Source organism: Cottoperca gobio, chromosome 14 (genome assembly GCF_900634415.1).
Source record: "Cottoperca gobio chromosome 14, fCotGob3.1, whole genome shotgun sequence".
Classification (NCBI taxonomy): Eukaryota; Metazoa; Chordata; class Actinopteri; order Perciformes; family Bovichtidae; genus Cottoperca; species Cottoperca gobio.
Genome location: NC_041368.1, coordinates 21,693,919 through 21,719,520, shown reverse-complemented (window position 1 = coordinate 21,719,520; position 25,602 = coordinate 21,693,919). Strand labels below are relative to the sequence as shown.

The following is a 25,602-nucleotide window of genomic DNA, read 5'->3' as shown; positions in this document are numbered from 1 at the left end:
ACTCCGTACATGTTAGAATTGTTAATGTTGACCCAAAAGCACAGATGAGCGACACCACTGAAAAAAACAAAGTAATATTACAGAGTATCTGCCAGTCTTAAAGTCTTAACAAGCATTACATTCAGACCCACGTAAACAAGTTGTCTCTAATAATAGGTACATTTTAATAATGGCCGATTTTAGCAAAAACAGTAAACAAACTGAAATTCATTATTTTTTATTGGTTATCCATGCATTCATTTGCTGCTGCTTATCAGGGTTGAATTGATTAATTATATTACTAGAAATGGTGGTTATATACAGCTGGGAAGTACGACCAAACATGTGGTATAAATCTATAACTCCATGTACTTATAATAAATAATTGTAGGCCTTACTGAACCTTCTGGTTTTACATCTGTGGTCTTAAAATAATCACCGTGAAGACAGCAGAAACCCTGTATTAAAAATAATAAAACAGATCTAGGAACTTAAAAATGATTTGTAAACCTCCGTAGGAATATAAAATATAAGGTATTCTTTTGCTTTATCACAACATGTGTTTTTAAAACAAGTAATCTCCGGAAACTACCGACAACTCACCGGTTTTATTTTATTTTCAGCAGTGTCATTCTCACAACCTCCACCTTCATGGTGCTGCAAAAACAAATTCATCAAGCAATTCACATTATTTAAAGACAAGGGGGGGGGGGAAATGTTCAAATAAAGACAAACATGACTTACTTTGGTTCTGCTGCGGCGTGAAGAACTCTCTGGACTCTAAACTGATCACTACACAATGTTCCCGATTGATTATTTATTAAATGACGGGTTTAAGGTGCCATTATATTTGTTTACAATGTTTATTGTCTTTGCAAAATGTAATTGTAATCTTTAAATGCAGCGACGCTACCTGTTGTAGATTCACAAACACTACATTTCTTTTTGTACTCACTCGTGGCGTACCTGCACAGGTGCACGCAAAGTGAAAAATAAAGTTTACCACAGCGTCTCCACTTCCTGCTGTTGTGTTTGAGTATCAGATTAGAGAGCATTTAATCGGTCGTCTGAAAACACACATATTTCTGTGTTTTCTGTGCATATTCTCAGGTATTTAAACCGGTTCTGGACACCTTTACTATCACATGAGGCTCTGACGGGCTTATGGGAGCTGCTGTCTTCTAAAGAACATTGTTTTAATACGCTTCAAAGCACCTGGGTGGTAAAATAATTGGATGTGAAGCTTTATGTCGGACCAATACATAAAGAAAAGAACGAGGCCAGTACAAAGCTCATTTCATAACTTCTTTTTCTTATATATTTATATATAGAGCAGTTGTTTTAATGGTTGAGATCTAACAGGTCATAATTACACTGGAATGAAACATTGCTTGTTGGGCAACTGTAAAAAGGCATTAGTAGGGACACTTGGCTCTCACAGGCGCCAAACCATTCCTTAAAAACATCTCCAAAGAAATACACTCTAAGGCATCGGCAGATAACACACAGACGATATTAAGCTTGAAGACAGAGCGCAAACACGTGTGGCAAGAACACATACTGAAGTGCAAGCGTCGTGGTGGGAGTCCGTCGTTTCACACGTCCCGCCAAAGACTTTTTGTTCCCCCCCCCCCTCGATGGAGAGTGACTCTCCTCACCTTCATCGTTTGTGCGTCACAGAAGAGTTTATAAATAACGACAGCATTCAGACCACCATGGCGACTCGGACTTTGGTGATGGAGGCTTCAGGGGAGTCTGCGAAATGACCCACGACACAGCTTTAGCGTCCTGTGGCGGCGTAAACACTTCCTGTGAGGCACGCAGACTGTTCCCAGTCACACACCGAATCCTCGTCAGTTCAAATCCTTTTTCTTTTTGGCATCAAATGGTCAAATCATGACTTTCCGTGAGCGCAGTATCTTCTCGTCGTGGGTTTCATGTCGAGGCTACACCAGGCAGCCGACCACGTGGCACTTTCACATTTTATCGGAGATAGTCTGATGTTGAAGCACCGCCGGATGAAGAACTGTGGACTCTCGTGTCCAGTAAAATCCTAATTATACATCGTTGAACTGACATTTCAGTCCAGCTGTACGAGCTGGTTGAGTTTCTTTTTGTGCACCAGTTCAATCCTACAATTAAAAACGGAGTTTAATCCCCAAACGTCTTCAGTGACGGCACGTTGAATGTTTCCTTCCTTCTGATTAGAAAGTAAAAGTATTATCGGTTCATATTTGGAGCGACTCAGATAACTGGGTTGTTTTTTTTTCTGGTACTTTTAAAAACATGGCCACCATTTGATTCAAATGTAACCACGTCAGGTCATCCACGTGGACTGAAGACAGGAAGCGACGGTCTCTTCTAGCACGAAACACCTACAGCTCTGCAGACACAACACCCGTCTCCAACTACACGAAGCTTTTTCTCTTGGCTGAAATCTACAAATACCAAAAACAAACTGGCCGGTGAAGTCGGTGAGAAAACAAGAATATCGGAGTGAAATATGTTAACAAATCTCCAGATGTGCTGAGTGGAGAAGTTCCAGATTAATGTTCTTTGTCAGATCTCCCATATGAAGGTGCAGTCAGCGCCAGTGTGTGCAAAGTCACTGCGACATGAACCGATCATTAGGACAAAACTAAATAAATAATATCTGTCTGTGTATAAATATGGTTCTATACAGTATTTACGCTGTTTATTTATTTGATTTATGAAGAATTTATTTATGTTTTGATTTAGTTTTGTCCTAAAAAGTTCCTCCATACATCCACCTGCTCATTGGACACAGTGACGGACTGGGCTACGTGTGATTGGTTAATCTTCATTTGTTGTCGTGACAACTGTAGTGACAGTGAAGGCGTGTTGCCTGCAGTTTTAATAATAATAATAATAATAATAATAATAATAATAATCCACTGTGCGTCACTCCTCGTCCTCTTCGTCTTCTTCTTCTTCATCCTCCTCTTCTTCTTCTTCCTCCTCCTCCTCATCCTCGTTGATCTCCAGGTACTCCATCACCGCCTCTTCATGAGGATCTGATTTCTGGCTCTCCTCCGACTCCTCCTCATCATCTTCTTCTTCTTCCTCCGACTCCTCCTCCACCTCCTCTTCTTCCTCCACCTCCTCCTCGTCCACCTCCTCCTCCTCCTCGTCCACCTCCTCCTCCTCCTCGTCCACCTCCTCCTCGTCGACATCCCTCTCCTCCTCATACGAGGAGATGGGCGAGTAGTGCGGCAGGTCGTACACCGGCGGGCTGCCGGGAGCGTCGGAGCTGCCGAGGGGAGGCGAGGAGGCGGGCGCTGCGACGGGGAGAGTGATGGGTAAAGCAGGAAGTGACTCAGAGGCACATGCGCCGCCGCTGATCTCCTGGACCTTCCCGGCGGTCGGGTTCTGACTGGTGGTGGTGGGAGCAGCTGAGGGGATGACGGCCATGCCCAGCCCCGAGGTCAGGGCTCCGGGCTCCGTCGTGTACTCCCGGATCTCCCCCGGCTCCAGCGGGTCGGACCCACAGGGGTCGTGATCGCTGCAGCACAGCTTCCCGTCCAGCTTGGAGATGAAGAGCAGACCTTCGCGGTGCTGGTTGCAGTAGGAGCTGGGACACATCTCGCAGAAGGACGCCGCATCCTTAGCACAAATGTCACACTGGTGCCACGGACACTCCCAACGACCTACAGCGAAGACAGACAGGAACGTGAAGGACGGTACAAAACTTTGACGTCATGTTTAAAACTGTGTTTTAAAATATGTGCAAAAGCCAGTCGTGGAAAACATTTAAGTATTTACTCAAGTACTTCAGCTGGAAGAAGAATTCTGATGATTTACTCAGTACTAATTTAATTACAATTAAAGTACTTATTGCAAACAAATGGCCCCTGTGAGAGTTAATTGATCAAATACTTGATTTTATATATAATAATATATATAAATAAATATAACATACATATATATATATATATATAAAAATAAATAAATATATAATATAAATAAATATATAATATATAATATCTATATATATATAAATATATAATAATAAATGCATATATAATAATATATAAAATATAATAAATGTATATAATAAATGTGTGTATATATATATATATATATATATATAAAAATAAATAAATAAATAATATATACATTTATTTCACAGCTGTAGTTAGAACATCAAGGTTGTACTTATAAAATATAAGATCTTTGATAGTTTACTTTAATTGTTATATTCGGAAAATAAAGGTCAAGAATCAAATCAAATCGAGATAAACTTATATAATAAACTTAATAATTAACTAATAACTCACAAATCAATGTTCTTGCTCAGCAGGCGGATAAATAAATATTGATTCTCTGACATCCCAAGTTGGTGAAACCTTTGTGAACAATTATTATTATAATATAAAATAATAATAATATATATAATAATATATATAATAAATATATATATATAAAGAAAACTGCCGACACCACAGATGTCTGACTGACCTGCAGGCCTCTTGGTGAGGTTGAGGCAGTCGGCGTGGTAAACCTTTGGACAGCCGGGTCTCTTACAGGAAACCATCTGTCCTCCATCTCCGCAGCTGAAACACTCGTCCTCTCGCTCTTTGGTCACCGCCACCTTCTTCCTCTTGCCCCTCCTCTTCATCTTACGCCCTTTGTCGTCAGATGGAGGGTTGTTCTGTTTCGGGGAGAGAAGAGACAGCTTTACTTACTTCTCACAGTTTTCCATCCCCTTCCTGTCCCATGAACACTTATAGAATATGATGCATCGCTGCAGATTAAACTACCAGCAGTAATATTAATCTAAAAACAGGGAACATTTCACTGCACATTGAATACTTTTACTTTTCATACCTTAAGTACATTTTGCTGATACATACTTTTACTTAAGTAAAGGATCTGATTACTTCTTCCACCACTGATCTTTAACAACACATCAAGCCAAGCAGTAATTTAGTTTGTGTCCCTCACCTTTGGCCTGACACCCAGGAAGCCGCTGCAGTTTGGTGCTCCACATTTACACACCGTCTTCCCGTTCCCCAAACACTCCAGGTTGTAGTTGAAGGTGAGCTCTATGCCTGAACAGAACGAACACACACACACACACACACACACACACACACACACACACACACACACACACACACACACACACACACACACACACACACACACACACACACACACACACACACACACACACACACACACTTACTCCATTAAACTCTTCTTTACTTTGTTGAACAAATATTGGATTTAATGGAAAGTGTGTGTGTGACGTTCAAAAACGTTCCTAAAGCAGTTGATGCAGCGGTTATATTTCTATTTACCTGCAGCGACGTCAACCAGAGCGAACAGTCCCACCCGGGTGTCTCCGCTCACCGTCCACTTCTGCGTCTCACAGTTCGGCTGACAGCAGTGGTTCATGAAGCGAGCCTCGTTCCCCTTCGGACCGGCATCGATGATCCGATCCTAACACACAAACACACAACTGGATCGTACGCACACCACGACATATTCTATCTTCATGGCGACTCTATAACTTGTGCAAGCAGAGCTCTGAGAGTTCGGTATTTTTAAGACTTTGAAATTGACTTAGTCTGTCTGATCATTGTGTGCCCAGTGCAGCGTGCGCGGGGGAGTTTCAGTCAAATGAGGCAGCGGAAAGAAAGTTGTTGGTAATTTGGCAACTTTAAAGTAATTTTAGTTTTTACAAAGTGTAGAGAGACGACAGGAAATGAGGAAAAGAGATGTAACAAAGGCGTAAATAAACACATTTAATAAAAACGCTCTCCAACCAGTAGATGTCTTTAAAATCAGGACCCGAGTGAGATCCAAGTCATCTTCAGTCGAAACAGAAAGAGTCTTGTTTCGCTGGAGCTTGTATCGGGTCGTTCTAACTCCTTGCTTGTCTTTAAAAATATATTGATGCATGTCGGGTTCAGGTAGGATTTCTCTGATTGGGTTTTAAAGACTTATATCAACTTCACAAGATGAAAATAGGGAAGTTAAGTTTTTCCAGTTTGATCAGCTATCAAGCTCCTCTCCAGTGGAACCAGCTTCCAGTTTGTGTTCGGGAGGCAGACACACTCTCCACATTTAAGAGAAGGCTAAAGACTTTCCTTTTTGATAAAGCTTATAGTTAGGGCTGGCTCAGGTTTGCCCTGGATCAGCCCCTAGTTATGCTGCTATAGGCTTAGACTGCCGGGGGACACCTCCCTGCTCTCCTTCTCTTCCTCTCTCCTCCCCTCCCTCTCTTCTTCTCCATCTCTATCTGTATGCATTTATGTAAATGTATGTTACTAACTCATCATCCGGGGCATCATCCCCGGAGTGTCTGTGTCTCATGTGGCAGGTTGCCACTGATAAAGTTTACGTCAGGATCATTAATCGTGGCTGCGCCTGCTGCCCTGGTCCTGCTGGACACTGGGAAGCCTTTTTGACATTTTCCTGGATTCATCCAAACTTTCTCTTTTTCAACACATCATTTCTGTCAAATGTTGTATTTGTACTATGTTGTTTATCCTGTACACACGACATCTATTGCACGTCTGTCCGTCCTGGGAGAGGGATCCCTCCTCAGTCTCTCCCTGAGGTTTCTTCCATTTTTCCCCTTTAATTGTTGGTTTCTTTTAGGAAGTTTTTCCTTGTGCGATGCGAGGGTCTAAAGACAGAGGGTCTAAGGACAGAGGGTCTGAGGACAGAGGGTCTAAGAACAGAGGGTCTGAGGACAGAGGGTCTAAGAACAGAGGGTCTAAGAACAGAGGGTGTAAGGACAGAGGGTGTAAGAACAGAGGGTGTAAGGACAGAGGGTCTAAGGACAGAGGGTCTAAGGACAGAGGGTGTAAGGACAGAGGGTGTAAGGACAGAGGGTCTGAGGACAGAGGGTCTGAGGACAGAGAGTCTGATGACAGAGGGTGTAAGGACAGAGGGTCTAAAGACAGAGGGTCTAAAGACAGAGGGTCTGAGGACAGAGGGTCTGAGGACAGAGGGTCTAAGGACAGAGGGTGTAAGAACAGAGGGTGTAAGGACAGAGGGTGTAAGGACAGAGGGTCTAAGGACAGAGGGTCTAAGGACAGAGGGTGTAAGGACAGAGGGTGTAAGGACAGAGGGTCTGAGGACAGAGGGTCTGAGGACAGAGAGTCTGAGGACAGAGGGTCTAAGGACAGAGGGTCTGAGGACAGAGGGTCTAAGGACAGAGGGTCTGAGGACAGAGGGTCTAAAGACAGAGGGTCTGAGGACAGAGGGTCTAAGGACAGAGGGTCTAAGGACAGAGGGTCTGAGGACAGAGGGTCTAAAGACAGAGGGTCTGAGGACAAAGGGTCTGAGGACAGAGGGTCTAAAGACAGAGGGTCTAAGGACAGAGGGTCTAAGGACAGAGGGTCTGAGGACAGAGGGTCTAAAGACAGAGGGTCTGAGGACAGAGGGTCTGAGGACAGAGGGTCTAAGGACAGAGGGTCTGAGGACAGAGGGTCTGAGGACAGAGGGTCTGAGGACAGAGGGTTATTGGGCTGTATAAATACATTTGATTTGTCTGCTGGTCCAATTTTCATGAAACTTGTTGGAGCGGTGTAGCATGGGCCGAAGAAGAACCCATCATACTTTGGAGCGGCTCTGATTCACGGCGTGGATACATTATGACATTATGGAAACGGCCTTAGCCCAGGTCTTCTGTTTTTTTCGTTTTCCACATTGAATGAACCTTTGTTGTCGACCTCTCCCTCCCTTCAGGTTTTGAAAGGAGAGCACGATTATATTTACACACGACTGACTGACTCCTTTATTGTTTCCTCACTGCCTGAACAGTGTATAACTCGCACACTACATACTGAACCCCTCTGCAGCTGTACCTTGTCCAGAGTCAGCATGTAGAAGTTACAGATGTCGTTCTCCTGAGCGTGTTTGATCCTGGACCTGCACTCCTCCTCGTCAATCACCTCCCCGACGTACTCGCTCACAAACTGACCCTGAGAGGATGAAACATTCAACAGTGTTGAGCCTCTGGACTGTAAACACCTCCTGAAGCCCGTCCTTTTAGTGTAGTTACCTTCTTGATGTCGTGGACACAGCGGAGCCCCCAGCCTCGAGACAGCGTCCTGAAGATCTCCACCTGGCTGTACTGACGCTTGCTGAACGCCTGGTTCAGGCAGCGCTCCCCCGCCGGGCAAACCTGCAAACATGCCTGCCTCTTTGAGCTCATTGTTTTGGTTTTCACAAAGCTTTAAAGTGAGTGTTATCAGTTTTATATTTATATTTTCCATTCATGTTTGTGTTTATAAAATGTTTATTTCTGCTACTCGCCAATTTGTCTGTTCAGTTGTCTTGAGAAAAACTTAAAGAACAAAGTAATCGCTGTAATACGTGCAGATTATTGGTTATTTAGACAGAAGTATTTGTGCATATTATACTAAAAGATAACAACAATGGAGGTGGAGGTGTTTCTCTACCTGCGGGTGACATTCGTACAGCAGCATGCGGTTGAGGCACTCCGAGTCCATCCCGCACGGACTCTCGTCTGTCGCCTTACAGTTACAGCGCGGGATCTCCGACAGGTCGGCCGTGAAGATCTGAACCTTTCCTATTGGTCGATTCACCTGGAGGAGTCAAACAAGGTGGAAGGAAACATGAACGTACAGCAGGTAATATATCGAGTGTGTCAGAGCTTAGTCTCATTCAGCAGGTCGGACGGCCAACAGAGATCGACTGCGTTCTGCAGACTTTTACATTAAAAATTAAATCATTGCTAAAAATCAACCAATCATGCACGAACACGAACACTTGACGTGTCCTCATGTTGGGAAATAAATATATATTTGAAGTGCACTAATGCTTAGCACCAGCATACATAATGAATAAATGCTCGAATGTATTCACCTTCATTGATCACTTAATGCAAACTCATTGAATCACACGCTGAACAGAGACGTGAAGTAAGAGCACACTGACCTTTATGTGTTTGTACGGAGGAGGCTTCCTGTCGTTCTTCCTGTCCTCCTGAAGCTGCCGGAGCTCCTTCTCCGCCTGCAGCTCACGAAATCGAACAGCCGCCTCCTCCAGAGCTGAGGACGATCAACAGTCAGGTACAAAGTGAAGACACAAGCAACAACACGAGGAGACATTGTGCTGAACACACGCGATACCTTTCCTGTAGGTGGCATCAACACCTTTCCCCATCTTCTCTTTGCTGTTGGCGTCCACGTCCATATAAGGGAAGACCCGGGCCTGGTAGGTCCACAGGTAATCGTTGGAGCCGAAGAAGTGGACGGGAAACTCCCCGACGTCGTGCCTCATCCGCAGGATGTTCTCTGGGATCGTTTTGGGATGGCTGACCTCCGCTGGCCACCACCTTCATGGAGCAGAAGAGGAAAAATGTTTAGCCCACATGATCCATCTGTTGTATAATAAACAAGGTTTTGTTTGAACATGTGTTGCAGGATTCTAAAAAAGCTAAGAAATAACAACAAATGTGTCGTTTAAATGAACAACACAGAGTCTACAGCTGTGCTAGCAGCATTTTTGTATGCAGACGTTCTGATTACTCTCTCTGGAAATGCTATTAGATTTGCAGGAAGTTCGTTACAAAGAACAAAGAATATTGGACAAACATCCCTCATGGTGTTGCTACAGGAAAGGTCAGGGCACAGACTGATGGAAATCTTCTTGTAACTTGAACACAACTGACCTGTACCGGCCGACCTTCACCCAGAGGATGTCCTTGTAGCGAGGTTTCTTCCCAGCCTTGCAGTCGTTGCAGAACCAGCTGCCTTTAGGCATCTCCATGTTCAGACACTCGCGGTGGAACGCAGCCGGACAGGACTCGCAGCACAGCAGACTGCCCCCTGGAGGACGGGAGGCATCGTTACAGCTGTTGATTGTTTCAGGGTGTGCATGTGAAGGTAGCCTAGAGCTACTAGCTAGCATTTTTAGTTTACGGCTTCAGGCTGAACGTTTGTTAGCTGAAGTTACTCCACATTCATAAATCTGTACCTTCGGTGCAGACGAAGCACCAGCTGACGTTGACGTGTTCGTGGTTCTTGACGCCGCGGCGGGGGGCGAAGTGGTTGGGACAGATGATGCTGTTGTTGGAGAGGACGACGGTGCCTGCTGCCATGCAGAGGTCTGTAGCATGATAGGCCACCGGGCAGCGCACACACCGAACCAGACGGCCTACAGACGAACAAGCGTACAGTCACAACGTGCACCAAACAACCGTGATAACAGAAAGTCATCCGAGCGTCCTCTGGTTTACCTTTAGAGATGGACGAGCTGCTGGGGTTTGTGATGAAGCAGGTGAGACAGACGTGGATGGAGCAGCGAAAGCCTCGGTTCACAGGTGCGGTCGGCGCGAAGTTGGCGATACACTCACCGTGGTAAAACTTCCCACACACAGGAATCATACAGCGCCGCACGTCCTCGCTGCGCTTCTTACACACAAAGCAGGTGTGGACGCCTGGGGAGAAAAAGTTTAAATCATCACCTTTAGTACGTTTAGCATGTGCATGTTAACGTCTATCAGATCTTTTTTTATTTTACCTGATTTGCACTCCGGACAGACAAACTTCCCTTTCGGGGCCTCGGCCAGAGAGATGCAGGGCAGGTGGAAGGCGCCGCAGCACTGACCCTCACAGAGCAGCAGCTCCCCCGTCTTCTCACACACCTGAGACAGAAAACACAACCTACTTAAAAACACCTAATATAATGAGAGTGATTCAAAGTATGTTGGGTTTCTATTGTCTGTGTAGTCTGGTGAGTAAAGGTATTATTGTTGGGGCTCCACAGATATACATTTATATATATATATATATATTTATATATATATATATAATTCTGAAAGTGAAGAAGAACTTTCTCCATGAGCCTCACCTGACATATGTTCTCCTTCATGGAGGCAGGACCCCCTCGGTCCCCTATGATCTTCCTCGAGGGTAAAAGTAGGTCGTCACACAGCGACAAGTCGTCCTTCATGGAGGAGAAGCTGTGATCCAAGCTGGACGGCTCCCCCTAAAGAGAAAAAGGACGATATCATGCAGAGAGAAATCAGAGCCTGTATTTTATTCTGATCTCAAATATCGCAAACTAAAAGAACAGCAAGTGGAAAAATAAAATATCTTTGAAGCAGTTTTGCATAATCCCATAAAACCATTCACTAAATGTATGTAACCAACAGTTTCTACATGAACCAGAAGATGAAGAAGAAAGATGGCAGACCTCTGACTCTGCTGTGTCCTTTTTGTCCTCTTCTTGAGGAGCATCAACGTCAGCTGACGGCGTCTCCTCCGGGTCGAGTTCGGGCGGAGCGGGCGCCGGACTGCAGGGTGCAGGAGAGCTGGGTGGAAGGTCTGTGGGCGCACAGGTGGAAGCCTCTGTGGGTGTCGGCGCGGAGCTGGACGCTGTGAGCTGCTTACTCTTTGATTTTAAAGATGGCGGTCCAGAATCTGGGTGAAATAAAGACGAGTTCATTTATATGGAACTGTTCAACAACAAGTGCTTTTCCCCAAAAGATTATGTACACAATGAAAAAACAAAGTGTATGATTGTCATGAGTTGCACTGCAGTATAAACACAGCGAGATGATTCACTGACCTGACTGAGGAGCAGGATTTGAATTGTTCTTCAGTGTTTTGACCTGTGACGAGAGAAACGTTACCATGACAGCAGAAAAACATCCTTCAGAAACTTCCGCATTCATAATATTATTGTAGAAGTATAAAGTAGTAAAATACAAGTGTTTCAGATGAATACACACAACAGATATTTACCTTTTTCTTGGGGCCCGTTGAGGCTTCTGCCTCCATACAGTACTCCAGGATCTTCTGAGTGGGTTTCCTCTTCCGCTTCTTCTCCAGCACGGGAACGTTTCCTGCCAATTACATGTCACAGAAAAACACTCAATGCATTGTTTCATATTCAACCAGAGTCCTGGGGGCCGATGTCTTAGAAGTCTGCAGTGAATCCTCTCTAAATGTCTCTGATAACTGTTTAAGGCCTAAAGAGGTAAAATTATCCAATATATTACAAAAACAACAAAGATTAAAAAATGATTACAGGTTTGTTTATCAGTTTTGCAGAGGCGCCGAAGACTGCAGTTCATCAAACGGCCACTTGAGGCTCCAAAAGGGAGTCAATCTCCATACACCCCCCGTCTGTTCCAGCAGAAATAAATATTTGCAGAATGCTTATTCCACCAATGTAAGTATCTTGACACCATATTTCTTTGTACTTTTGGTTTGGGGCTGTTTTTCAAGGTTTGCGCCCCTCAGATCCAATAAAGGGAAATCTTAATATTCCAGCAAACAATTTTTTAACTGTGTTCTTCCAACAGTTTGGGGACGGCTCTTTGATAAGAAACACAAACACTGCCTCACCGTTGCCTTTGACGAGGCCTTCTGACAGCGAGAGGTCAGCTTCAGGAGGAGGGGTTAGTGTGTCGATGGAAAGCACCGGTGCATCTTGGGGGGTCGTGTTTTCAGTGCTGGGAATTTGAAGTTCGGAAGGCGTTGTTGCAGCAATTTCCTCAGGAGGTGGCGTCTGTGTTTCAGGAAGCAAGTTCAAGGATGGGTGGTCGTCCTGTGCACTGCTGTCCGATCCCGGGAGTTCGGACATGGAAGTAATGGGCTGAGAGAAAACAAATGATGTGATTTTATTGCCAATCAGTAATACAAGCCTAATGTGCAGCTGGAAACAACTGATATTGGAAGTTAATGCTATAGTATTATGTATAGAAGTATAACAACATATAATTACAAGTTACAACAGATCTTACTTTGCATGAGTTTTACCTTTCCAATCAACTGGAGAGGCTTTTTGGTTTTCTTCCTGGTGGAGAAAATCTGATCATACTCTTCTGTCCATTCAATCAGCCTCTTGCTTGGTTTTCTTATTCGTTTATGTGCTGAAAAAGATATATAAGAGAAACAACTAGCTGTTTAAAATCCTTGTTGTCTATAGTGTGTAGCATGAAGTAACATAAATGAGAAGATTATGTTATCACCCTTATACCTTGACTAGTTACCAAAGGCAAAACGATTGGTGTTTGTAGTCTGTTTAACCCCTTGGTTAGCATCATCAGTGAGAGTTAGCTTAACTGCTAGCACGTAGCAACCATACAAAGTCTGGTCCCGTTTAACGTGTTCATGAAAGACTCCACGTAAACGGCCCTCTCTTGTGGTATTCACAACCTTGTAAGTGGATATTTTCTTAAAGCTCAGAGTTGACAAATTGTGATGTGTTGGATGACATTTGTAGAAATGGCAGAGACCATGAATGTTTACATTTTGGCAAATTGGCATAATTAAAAGTATGTTAAATTAGCTCCCAGTAGTTAATTTGTGCAATGTATCCATGGATGTACAACTATAACTAAATTACTTAAAAACATAATGATTCTCAGGCAAGTTCTGCAGTTATAAGAATCGTCTTTTTCTCATTTCTAAGCAGCATTATGGACTTTTTTACATCTGAAAATGAATGAATATCTCCGGAAAGTGTCACTCACTGAATCTAAAAGTATGCGTATCATGTCCGTGTGCTAAGACTCGACTGAGTTATGACTCTGAGATGCAAATTGTGAGCCAAATCAGTGGGCCAAACATCAATAACTACAACTTCCAGTTGTTTTTAGAGCACCGGATACAGCTGGGAATTGGATCAAATCATGCTTAATTACTTTGGGCAGACTCTAAACCAGACTGTTCTTACCTTTTGGAGCCTTGTCACCTTCTCCAGCATTGTGCATGAAGCTTGTGGTCGTCTCAGTGCAATCTCCAACAAGGCCATTCGGCTGTTCCAGACACAGCATAGTGTCACACCCCCTCTGCTCCAAAGGCACCATGTTCTGCAGATTCTCATTTACGCTGTTCCACCTATCCTCCTCCTCCTCCTCCCCAACTTCTCCTTCACCACCTCCAGCGTGCCTCTCCCAGCTGCTGGTCTGTATGCCAAAGAGGGACTGGACTCTTGATGAGCAATCCACTCCTGATGAAGAGTCTGTTGTTGGCAAAGACTTCAGTCCTGGGAAACCAGGCCCAGACCTGGCAGGACGACAAGGCACTTTTCGGTTGGCTTTCTTTTTGACCCCAGTGGAGCTGCACCTTTTGTTATAGGGCCTCTTGGACGTCTGACTTGTGCTCTCCTCACTGTGTTTGTTTTCAATTTTATCTGGACTTGAATTTGAATCATTACCATGTTCAATTTGTTGTTCTTGGCCTGCGGGTGTAGCCTTCCCAGGCATTACTAAGGGTTCCTCTTTAACATGTGCACTTGGTGGTCCAATTTCCAGTTCTAAGGGGGTCCCCTCTCGCTCTCTGGTGTCATGCAAGTCCTTCAGCATCATGAGAAAAGTGCTAAACTTGTAGTTTGTGTCTGCTTTAAATGAGATAGGTTTACCATCACCCTCATTTGTCAGGGACTGAAAGGATACCTCATCCACGTTTTTAAAGGAATTGATAAAAGAAAATGGTGAGGAAGCTGAGGATGTGGAGTGTCTGTCAGAGGATTGATCTTCCTTCTTTGCCTTTACCCTAGAAGTAAGGGGTATGAAGTCCATTGGTGGAGTTGAAGATATTGAGTGGTTTTCATCTTCACTCTTGACATCAGTTTCAAAGTCAAGTGAATCAGCAAACGTCAAAGGGGAGGTGCTACAGCTAGAAAAAGTGTCCTTATCACAATCGCCATTGTCATAATGAGATTGAATTTTAGTGCAAAAGTCCAGTTTGGAGTTACGTGCAGAGTTACATGCAAGGTCCTCAGTTATTCTGTGTGGATTTAAGAGTTCTTTCAGTTCAGCCTTCCTTTTGGCTTTTTCACGCTTCTTCTGTTGCATGGCCTTCAGGGCTCTGGTCATCAACCGACTGCTGGCTGGGAGGTGGGCAGGCTGCTCAAGGAGTAGGACTTTATTGACTTCATCTGGAACCTGCTTTGATTTGTGGACAACTTTCTTGGATTTCGCACAAGACGGACCTTCGAGAACAGGAGCATTTCTACATGCTAAATTCCCATGCCGGTAAGAAGATAGAAGAGTTTTATCAAAATCTGAACTAGTGGCAGATGTAATTATTTGCTCTGAGCTGCCTACCTGCTCAGAGGACATGCTTAATTCATTGGATGCAGGAGTCTTCTTACCCTCTGACTGTTCTGATTGGTTAGACGATGAGTAAGTCACATTGCTTGGACTTACATTTAAAACTGGTACCCTTTCCGCTTCTGGGCTACCTAACTCATTAGGCACACTTGCCAAATCGGAGGCAACGATAGTTTTACCTTGTGATGATTCTGACGAGAGACGAAGAATACCCGTACCACTACTTGCTTTTAACTTCTTAACTGAGACCTTTATAGATTCTGAACAGATTGCCTGATCTATGGAGACACTTGCCTTGCCGCCCTCCCAATCGGATTGTTTAGAAGACCTTTTACTCACATTAGTATCTGGTGTTTTTTCTTTCTTTGTGCATCCAGCTTGGTCATTGGGATTAACGGTTACACTGGAGTTTAGGAACTTCTTACCCTTTATGTCCTTGCGTATTAATTTGACAAAGGGCAGCCTACACTTGGAGACCAGACTTGTTTGCGTTTCTAGCCTTGCTAATGCGTCATTAGTGTCAACATTTAAACTGGACGCTGGAGGCTTTCCTTCTCCTTTGTCAGAAATCCTGTCATTTACATGGATTGTTTTATTAGCCATCGTGTCTGAATGTTGAGTTTGACTGACTCTCTTGACACTCAATTTTTTACTTTCTTTTTCTTCTGCTTGGTCAGAACTGTCAATTACATGGACCTTTTTATTAGCAATCTTGTCTGTATGTCGAGTTTGACTGACTCTCTTTACACTCAATTTTTTACTTTCTTTTTCTTCTGCTTGGTCAGAACTCCTGTCAATTACATGGATCTTTGTATTAGGCATCTTGTCTGTATGTCGAGTTTGACTGACTCTCTTTACACTCAATTCTTTACTTTCTTTTTCTTCTGCTTGGTCAGAACTCCTGTCAATTACATGGATCTTTGTATTAGGCATCTTGTCTGTATGTCGAGTTTGACTGACTCTCTTTACACTCAATTCTTTACTTTCTTTTTCTTCTGCTTGGTCAGAGCTCCTGTCAATTACATGGACCTTTTTATTAGCAATCTTGTCTGAATGTCGAGTTTGACTGACTCTCTTTACACTCAATTTTTTACTTTCTTTTTCTTCTGCTTGGTCAGAGCTCCTGTCAATTACATGGATCTTTGTATTAGGCATCTTGTCTGTATGTCGAGTTTGACTGACTCTCTTTACACTCAATTCTTTACTTTCTTTTTCTTCTGCTTGGTCAGAGCTCCTGTCAATTACATGGACCTTTTTATTAGCAATCTTGTCTGAATGTCGAGCTTGACTGACTCTCTTTACACTCAATTCTTTACTTTCCGTTTCTTCTGCTTGGTCAGAACTGTCAATTACATGGACCTTTTCAGTAGCCATCTCATCTGAGTGTTGAGTTTGACTGAATCTCTTTACACTCAACCTGGTTTGATCATTGAAAATGACTGGGCTGGGCTCTAAGGCATTTTTAACATCTGCACTACCTAATTGGTCCGATGGTGAGACAGTAACAGTTTCCATTGTATTATCGACTGTCTTTCTAGCCTTTGAATATCGACACTTGTCTGAGGGCACCCCAGTCTCAACAGAGACCAGCGACCTCTGTTTGTTTAAAAACTCTGAAAACCCTGACTGGTCAGTAGGACTGAAAGTTGTACCAAAAGGCCTATTAGCAACCTTGGTGTTTTTACTCTTAGAATGTTCCGGCTCTTTTGGTGGAAAATTTGTTTCAGCAGGTGCCACAGTCTTATGCTTGTCTGAAAACCCTGACTGGTCAGTGTGATTGCCAGTGGTACCAAAAGGCCTATTAGCAACCGGGGTGTTTAGACACTTCAAACGTCCTGGCTGTTCAGGTGACAGATTTGTTTCAGCAGGAGTTCTACGCTTGTCTGACAACACTGACTGGTCACTGAGCCCACCACTGGAGGAGAAACTAGGTACCAGTAACTTTTTACTTACCGCAGTTGAGTTCTTTTTCTTACAGGCCACCTTACCAAAAAGAGTGCGGTCTGGCATCGGACTGGTTGTTTTAGGTCGTCTGTCTTTGCCTGACTTACTGAACCAAAGGCCAGTCTGAATCTCTGGCTGCTTCTTCATCTCTTTGACAACTGTGACAGATGGCTGAGTCGAAACTAGCTTAGACTGACGTTCAAGTGCTTTAGGACACAAAATCTTAGGAACTGAGTCGAGATCAGAATATGGACATTCTCCATTGTCTCTATCAGATTGGTCAGGGCTATTATGCAATGTCTTTTTAGAGTGTTTAATACTAATGTCCTTTGATGATTTACTTGGTTTCTTCTTGCCAGAAGATTTCCTTAAAGTGCTTGGCTTTGCTAGAGTTGTAATTGGTGATGAAATGGACCCATTGGTGAAGTGCGATGTCTCAGGAAGGGTGGATGAAGTGGAGGGAGGAAAGGTCGGATAGGCCTTGTTTTCTCTCTCCGGTGTGGAACTGTCGTGGAAGGGATCATCTATGATCGAAGGAAAGGAAGAAGCCATTTTGGGTCTCTCTTGGAGAACAGATTCAGCTTCTGCCACACTGGATTTCCAAGAGTCCTGAAAACGCTTTGCAATCTACAGAAAGATAAAGGGAAACACTGCTCAATCTTTGCAAACAAACCACTTTACAGAAGAATTGGTTTCTTGTAGCTGAAGTTATTCATGAACGATGATCACAGCAATGATAATGATTTAGACCAACTTTTTATTAGGGCATGCAAGTAGCAACTCATCATTTATAAAATAGTAATTACAGTGTATTTGTAGTTCTGCTCCCTTTGCTTCCCCCGCCGGTGCATTAGGGCGAGCTGTTCAAATTCAAAGCCTCCGTGGAAAATGTGAGTTGATTTTTCCTCCACCCAGGCTAGCTCCACAGGCTCCCCGAAGGTCCTGACATGGTAGAGCCGACAGGGCCGGTCACTGGGCTCTAAAACAACAAACATCAGCCTCAATCTCATGATACGCAAATGAAAACTACATCGTCCTGCACAGGAAGTACACGAGTACATCAACTAAGTAACGGGAGCTTTAAATGCAAGAGCACTAAAATCAAATGGTCATACTAGTGTCAGCGTTTTGAGCATGACATATTATTACATGGCCAAATATTAATGTTTTAAAAGTATACATGATTTATTAGACAGTGGAAATAAACGTAAACCCACAATACAGCAGATTGTGGCGTTTACATTGACCTGCTGAGACATTAGGGCAATCCAGCAAAAGAGAATGTTTGTGACTAGACTTTAACTATTAAATCGGTGTTTCCCAAAGACCAAGTTACAACATTTACTGTCATAGAGTAAAGAAACCAGAACATTTTTACATTAAAGAAGCTGGAATCAGAGTCTTACTCAAACCGATTATCAAAATAGTTGACAACGAATCGATTAATCAATTAGTCTCTGCAGCTCTAGATGCAAGAGCTTGACATAACGTAAGAAGAGAGTCCGCTTAGTAAGCTAAACCTATATGGAATTTGGCATGCCAATTGTAGGACATTGAACGGTTTACAACATACTATACATACATTTCTTAATGTGTTGATCAGCAAGCATCTTATATTATATACTAAATTATAATCTAAGACAATTTTATTCCTTTTGGTGTATCGTTAATCATCAATCATGCTATGCTATTGCAAGCTAGGAATATCAATTAACTAAACAGTCCATAGAGCATATCACACAATTGAAAACAACCCTTGTACAATGAAGGGAATCACATGAAGTCAACAATGTCTCAGGCCCACCTTTCACGCGGTGATAGATTCCCTCTACGGGGTCAACGGTCACCTCACAGGGCCACCATGGTCTTCGGTTGAACTTTGCCCAAATAACTTCACCCTCTAAAAACTTCACAGACGGCAAAGACTTTTTCTTGAGGCTGTTCTGTTGTCGACAACATGAAGAAATGAAAGTACAATCAGACGAGTGAAAATGATTCATCACTCATTACTGTAATTTCCAAACCATCAACAGACAACTTGCATAGTCCTTTATGTGACGATTCACCAATGATGGGTGGTGATGGCCTAGTGGTACGCCTTCAAAACAAAACACTAGGAGGTCTGTTGTTCAATACCAGGCTGCCACCATTTTACCCCTGAGCAAGGTACTTAACCCTGAGCTGCTCCAGGGAGACTGTCCCTGTACTTAGTTCAATGTAAGTCGCTCTGGATAAGAGCGTCTGCTAAATGACCTGTAATGTAATGATCATACATGTCTGCCTGTGTCAAACACCTGCTGATCTTCCAAGACTGTGTATTTGAAATCATAAATATTACAATTATGAACAACAACCAAAGACGTAACTTTAATCACAATAACATATATGAAGCTACATTTTAATAAACTCCATGCTCCAATATTGGAAGACAAAGGACAGGCAAAGACAAAATGTTAACTGGCGTTTGCTGAAAATGATTTGCTGAGTGCGTTTAATATTTTATAACATTTGTGGGGGCACAATCTTTTTTCAGCTGGTGAAGGATAAGATGGGGGTACTCTATAGCGATGATCCGATATTCGAAAAGGATGATGTATGTGTATTTATATTCAACATATTTAATCAGATATGAAGATACTGACGTTGAGCTGTTTGATTTGTTTTGTCTTCCTGTCTTGTTCGACTTTGTCGTTAAGATTTTTTTGTTGGGGCAGGAAGTGTTTATTATATATATTGAGAAATCTCAATAAAATCTTATAAGAAACAGCAGCATGAAAGTTGGCCAGAAGCTGAAACCTTTGACCCCTTATACAAAGGTCAAAGGTTTAACTAACTTTAGTTTTCTCCGGTTCCACAACCAGTGTCGAACCACAAAAGAAGAATATCATAACCATGTATAAACAGTGGCTTCTATAGTCTTTGTGCAAATGGAGTAGCAGCAGCAGGTTGAGAGGACTGGCGTGGTACATGAGCAGCCCTGAGTTATGACCGGCATGTAGCAGGAATGGCCAGAGGGCTGATACTGGCTACTGCGATGATGTAACGCTGGCTGGAGTATTTTAAAGGAATAGTTCCACATTTTGGGAAATACGCTTATTTGCAGAGAGTTGGATGAGAAAGTCAATATCACTCTCATATCTGTCTGAAGTTACAGCCAGAAGACGATTAGCAGTAAAACAGGAAGCAGGCGGAAACAGCTAGCCTGTAGAGGTGTTAAGTACTTGTACAAATTAATCTTTAACACTGAATCTGTGTAGTAAAGTGTAGGCTGCTGAGCTATTAATCTTATAATCAGTGCTTTTATAAGTCTAACTTTGTACTGAACTGAACCAGCAACAAACTGGCTGGTATTTATGCATTTTATGCAAGTTTTGTCTTTATATTTTAGTCCATATGTAACAAAGCCAGAATATGTTACGGCTATGTTGGTCTTCTTAAATTCTTTCCACCGAGGCAGTCATTGTTTCCTACTTATTTTTATTTGTTTGTTAAAAATCAACCTGCAAAAGAACGTCCTAATTGTACAACACTTCGTATGAAAGCACCACATTAGGAATCCCATCAGGACCAATGTTTCTTTTAAGGAAACGTGCAGCCAGCAGCCAGAAAATGCATGTTGTGTCACTGAAATATGTGACCCAGTTGCAGCTTATACACAGACAATAACAGTGGTCTCAAAATGGATCCCTGGGGAACACCGGAAAATATATATTTCTATCAATTTTCTTTTCAACATTTCAGGTATTGCACTTGTTGCTGAGACAATTTGTATTTGTCCACTAAATGTGAAGCTACAGCCAACAGCTGATTAGCCTAGCTTAGCATAACAACTACAAACAGGGGGAACCAGCTAGCCTAGCTCTGTCCACACAGTCAAACTAATCCGCATACTAGCACTTCTAAAGCTCACTAAGCTACGACTTCCTTGCTGTTCTATGCCCACATGTTGGCTCTGAATTACCTCTATAAAAAGGACTATAAGGTCCTTTTTAACAGAAGACACTTGACATGTCACAGTAGGGAAAGCAAAGTAAAAAATAAATGATGGTCGAGTTCCATTTAGGATCAGTTTCTGTACCCCTATGTTCACATCCGTGGGTCCCCCCCCCCCCCCTATAAATGATCTCCCGCCTTTACCTCTTCTCTTTGGCTTACATTGTGGTCATAGAATATAAATTCCTTGTTTTAGCCTTCTGTTAAACTAGGTTGATATGTTTACCTGCTAGCTTAAACTTATTGTGTAGCACACAAACATATTCCTGCATCACTTAACTTGTGTTCGGTTGACAAGAGGATTTTGTTATTTATCAGAATAAACGGAGGTCGCCTCCAAAATATATATCTTCATCAAAACACAATGCTCACAAGGATAGACACTACGTGGTATTGTGCATGCTGGCTCTTTGTCACACTGTCATGACTTACTGGGACACGTAAATAGAACAGAGCCATCACTAATGTTATTAGTAATGTCTTTGCATTCTCCTACTGAAACAAGTCAAAATGTCCGCTGTGTTAACGTTGATAGACCTGTGAGAATTCAGATATGTGGCTGTTATCCTGGAGAACGTGCTGAAACATTACAGGTTGTTGTATGAATAGATAAGAGGAGAGTGTCTGTTCCCGGAATATAAAAAACATGTTGATGGGACATAAAAAGATGCAACACAAGAAAGTTAGTCAGGACTATCATTATTCTTTGTCTCACCTCTATTGGGGAGGGAAATCATTCTTCAAGTTTTGGGACTACAGTTCCCATAATGCTTTGGGTGTTGTAAACAGGAAGTATAATTGAGTCTACAACTTTAGCCCCCTTCTTTTCACCTATTTTTGTTAAGATTTCAGGAAATAGACACGTGCCGAATTAGCCATTATCCCTGTTTGCAGTGTACCCATGGATGTACAGACAACTAACTCTGGATTACTTTAACACTGAAGACAACTTCAGAATGTGTTGTTTCTCAGGCAGGTTCTGGAGTTATCATCAGCCCCTTTTTTCTAGGACATTTAAACACATTTATGGACATTTGTTCAGAGACAATGATATCCTCAGGAAGTGAAAGTCACACTGAATGTAAAAATATGTGTATGAGGTCGTGTGTCTTCAGATTTTAAAAATGTATGACAGAGAATGAGTGATTTTTGCAATCAGGCTCTAAGGGTTTTTTAAGGACCTTAAATCGCCTCCATGAGCAGCCACTGCTGCAGACCATGTAGATGAGGAGGCCAAATCAGCATCTTAACCACAATAACTGACTTCCTGTTTAAAAAAGGCACCTGTCCCTTTCACCTCACCCTCCCCCCTTTCAGCTCTCCTTACAGTATTTTCATACAGCCTCTGGAGAAGCTCAACGTCCTTTAGTTTGTTTGTAAAAAGAAGACAACCATGTTTATCAATGACAGAGCAACGGTTGTGGAGCCGTGTCTCGTCTGAGCCCACCCATTATTATTACAGCTGACAAACAGTGCAGGTGTTCAGCTTTTCATGCACAGGATTTGTGCGTGAGAAAGTTATGTAATCCAACACCTTAGCAAATATTTTCTGTCAGGTGAATCTCCTTTGACTGAAGGCCATTTTGAAATGTTACACTGTTGTCACACCATAAATAAAGCTGTTTGTCGACCTAATAGAGGTGTTGCTATTGTTATACAATCTGTTCTTTTGTTTACTTCAGGTAATAACGGTAAAACTTGCCATTGAATGCCTTGAAGGACTATCCTCAAGCAGGAGCAGCTCGGTGCCGCTCTCCCACTCGTCATCCGAGCCGTCCCAGTATCTCCTGCGCTGACCCGAGGACTGGGACCGGGTGACCACCTTGGCTGACGACCGGGTAGCATCCTTGGCGTCCGAATTCATGTGTTCAGGAGAGGACGGGAGAACATTCCCCGCCCTCTCGTGTTTGTCCTGCAAGCCTCCTCCCAGAGGTGACACCGCCTCCTGCTCTTCGTCGTTGTCGTCATCCTCAAACAAAGAGGATTCAAAGTGGAGGAAGCCGTTAGCGAAGGGGCTGTTGCTGTCCAAAGAGAAGGCCGGGCTGGGCGGGCCCGAGAAACAACCTTCTGTCTTCTTCTCGGAGACGACAGGATCGCTGCGATTTGCTGCCGCCACATCATGACTTCTAGTTTGGACCACGGGCTGTTTCTGTTCAGCAGAAGAGCCCCCAAAGCTCTCCTCTCTGCTTGTGTTCTGGGTGCCAGAATAATCCCTGCTAGTGCAATCAGCCCAGGAGTCCCTCTCCATCTCCATCCCCTTCCCCCTCTCCTTCTTATTCACGCCCCACTCCCAGCTCCTCTCTGGCTCCCTCACCGGCAGGACCAGGTCAGGCTGGCTCACCATGCTGGTGAGATGCTGCAGCCTCCTGAGAGGGCTGTAGGAGGAGGAAGAGGAAGAGGAGGAGGAGTGGTCCCTTTGTGTGAACCCATAGACGGATGCATGCTTGAGGGAAGAGGCAGACATGGTTAGCCCGATCCTGTGGTCATGGTGTCTAGAGGCTGAGAGGTCACGGCCGGGGGTCAAAGGGCGGCTGGACTGATGAGTCTCCCTGCCAGGGCCTGGGTAGGGCCCACTCATGCTGGCATGACTCCTCCCTGAAACATAAACAGGGAATCATCAGAGGGAGAATACCAAAACAAATCATAAACATCAAAGTTTGGATGACTTTTAAGATATCTTATTTTCTTACATCAAGGCTCGTTATAAAAACACCCGTGGGACTCACTTGTGATTTAGTTTTATATCTATAACCCTACGTTAATATTCCTATAAGAAGACACTTGACCCAGGCTCTTTTTAAAACAGCATGTCTCTACAATCTGTCACAACATCGCTGCAGTGTATTTAAAGTTATCCCAGGCAGCTGGTGATGAGATATATTTTTTTTAAAGTGACAAAGCTTACACATCAAACCCGTGAAAAACAACACAATCTGCCTTCACATGATGTCAGAATAAAACGTAAACACTCACTGGCGACAAGCGGATCGATCTAACGTGACATTACTCTGCGCAAGACACCACAACAACCGCTGTGAAGCCTTTGAGGAACATTATCGCGATATGATGAAAATGACATGAAGTACGATAAGGTCAGCAGCCTGGTAACTCACGCGCATGCATACAGTAGAAACACACACACCATTAATTATAGCGCGTCATGTTATAAAATCAACCCCACGTTAAACACGCCGGCTGCAACCACGAACTGGAATTAAAATGGACCCGTTCGTGCACGCGCGTGTGCATAGGTGTGTGCAACTGCATGTGTGTGTCAGTGTGTCAGTGTGTGTGTGTGTGTGTGTGTGTCGATCATGGCTTGCAGTGTCTTCCATGCTTGCATGAGACTGAAACACTGAACGCCACATAACACGAGACGACACGACACAAAACAAGTTCACCAACACACACTGACACACACACACACACAAGCAGATACACACACACACACACTTCCCTCCCCGGCGGATGCAGGCTATGTGTGCATCAAACAACAAAATCACGGAAAAAACGCCAAATGACACGGGATCTGTCGCGAGAATCTTACCATTCCGGTGTCGGCCACCGCAAACATGACCCTCAATGCGCTCATTTTGGCGTTTAAATGTGCCAATTTCCAATTTTTTGAAAGCGGATGAGGAGAGTCCCAGCGGCAATACTACTAGGCCTGGATCCTGTGAAACGTACTCACTCACTGCCCCCTCCACCTCCTCCCTCCTCCTCCTCCCTCCTCCTCCTCTCTACATGCGCTAAAGCCTGGTCCAGCGGCCCCTGGAATTAGAGATTCAGGCGTGTTGTGCTCCTCCAGCGACACTCCCCCTTCTGCTTTGTGATAACTACTTTATAATTCGCCGTGTATACATCTCTGCTCTGTTGAATGGCTATTTCCTGCCTGCAGACTCTGCCTGCCCCTTGAAAGTCAGTCTGTCTCTGCTGTGCGCACTGCCAGTCGTCACCACTGCCTCCCTCCCCAGCCGGTCCACAGCATGGAGCACAGAAGGGGCCGTAAATCTCTCTTCTAAAATAAATAAAATAATAATAATCTGAGTTGACAGGCACCAAAAAAACGTACCGGACAACCACACGGACACCTCCAAAAAATTTGCCCCGCCCCTCTTCTTAATTATAAGCATCAATTATTAACCTAAAGCAGGCTGCCATCACCAACATGTCACATGCCAAACTTGTGCCAACAAACTGGCATCTTCTTCACCCCCTCGACACGCACTTGGGCAGCACATATGCGCCTGCAGGAGACGAAGTAATTTAAAAATGTCCACCACTAACACGTCTGAGAAGCAGTGAAATGGTGCAGCAGGCTACCCGGAAAAACAGATGGGTTTCCTTTCCTGAGACGAGTTGCTGTGTAGGCTCTGGCTGCACACCCGGTCCCTTCAAAATGGAGTCCTCCAGCCTTTAGAGGAGGAAAAAAAAAAAAAAAGAGCAGGCCACAAAGTGTTAATATATGCTCGATATAAAGTTCACCCAGCCACGGAGGGACTGAGCCTCAAAACGCACCTCTTATGTGCCCTGGAGGTGTTCCTGGAGGCTGATCTGAGTCCTGTCCTGAATCAGCCATGCCACGACAGGAACATTTTCTTCACATGTTGTGC

At 43.7% G+C, this 25,602-nt stretch overlaps 1 protein-coding gene across 4 annotated transcripts; it reads right to left on the bottom strand.

Moving 5' to 3' along the window:
• Nucleotides 1-1,271: 1,271 nt before the first annotated feature.
• On the bottom strand, nt 1,272-25,602 carry LOC115018694 (uncharacterized). 4 transcript variants are annotated; one of them, XM_029447852.1, is made up of 25 exons: nt 25,508-25,602; nt 25,313-25,403; nt 22,692-23,584; nt 18,801-18,939; nt 17,803-17,975; nt 13,672-17,623; nt 12,753-12,865; nt 12,339-12,588; nt 11,733-11,833; nt 11,557-11,599; nt 11,182-11,408; nt 10,837-10,974; nt 10,507-10,630; nt 10,223-10,423; nt 9,961-10,140; nt 9,656-9,812; nt 9,114-9,319; nt 8,920-9,032; nt 8,421-8,567; nt 8,021-8,143; nt 7,824-7,940; nt 5,304-5,445; nt 4,945-5,051; nt 4,459-4,651; nt 1,272-3,647 (listed from the first exon to the last, which is right to left on the bottom strand). In XM_029447852.1, the coding sequence occupies exons 3-25, from the start codon at nt 23,565-23,567 to the stop codon at nt 2,902-2,904; spliced, it is 8,568 nt and encodes a 2,855-aa protein (XP_029303712.1). In that variant the 5' UTR covers nt 23,568-23,584; nt 25,313-25,403; nt 25,508-25,602; the 3' UTR covers nt 1,272-2,901. The 4 variants fall into 4 exon arrangements, with proteins under 4 accessions (XP_029303712.1, XP_029303710.1, XP_029303711.1 ...); XM_029447850.1 differs by lacking the exons at nt 25,313-25,403; nt 25,508-25,602 and adding an exon at nt 25,062-25,205; XM_029447851.1 differs by lacking the exons at nt 25,313-25,403; nt 25,508-25,602 and adding an exon at nt 24,537-24,684.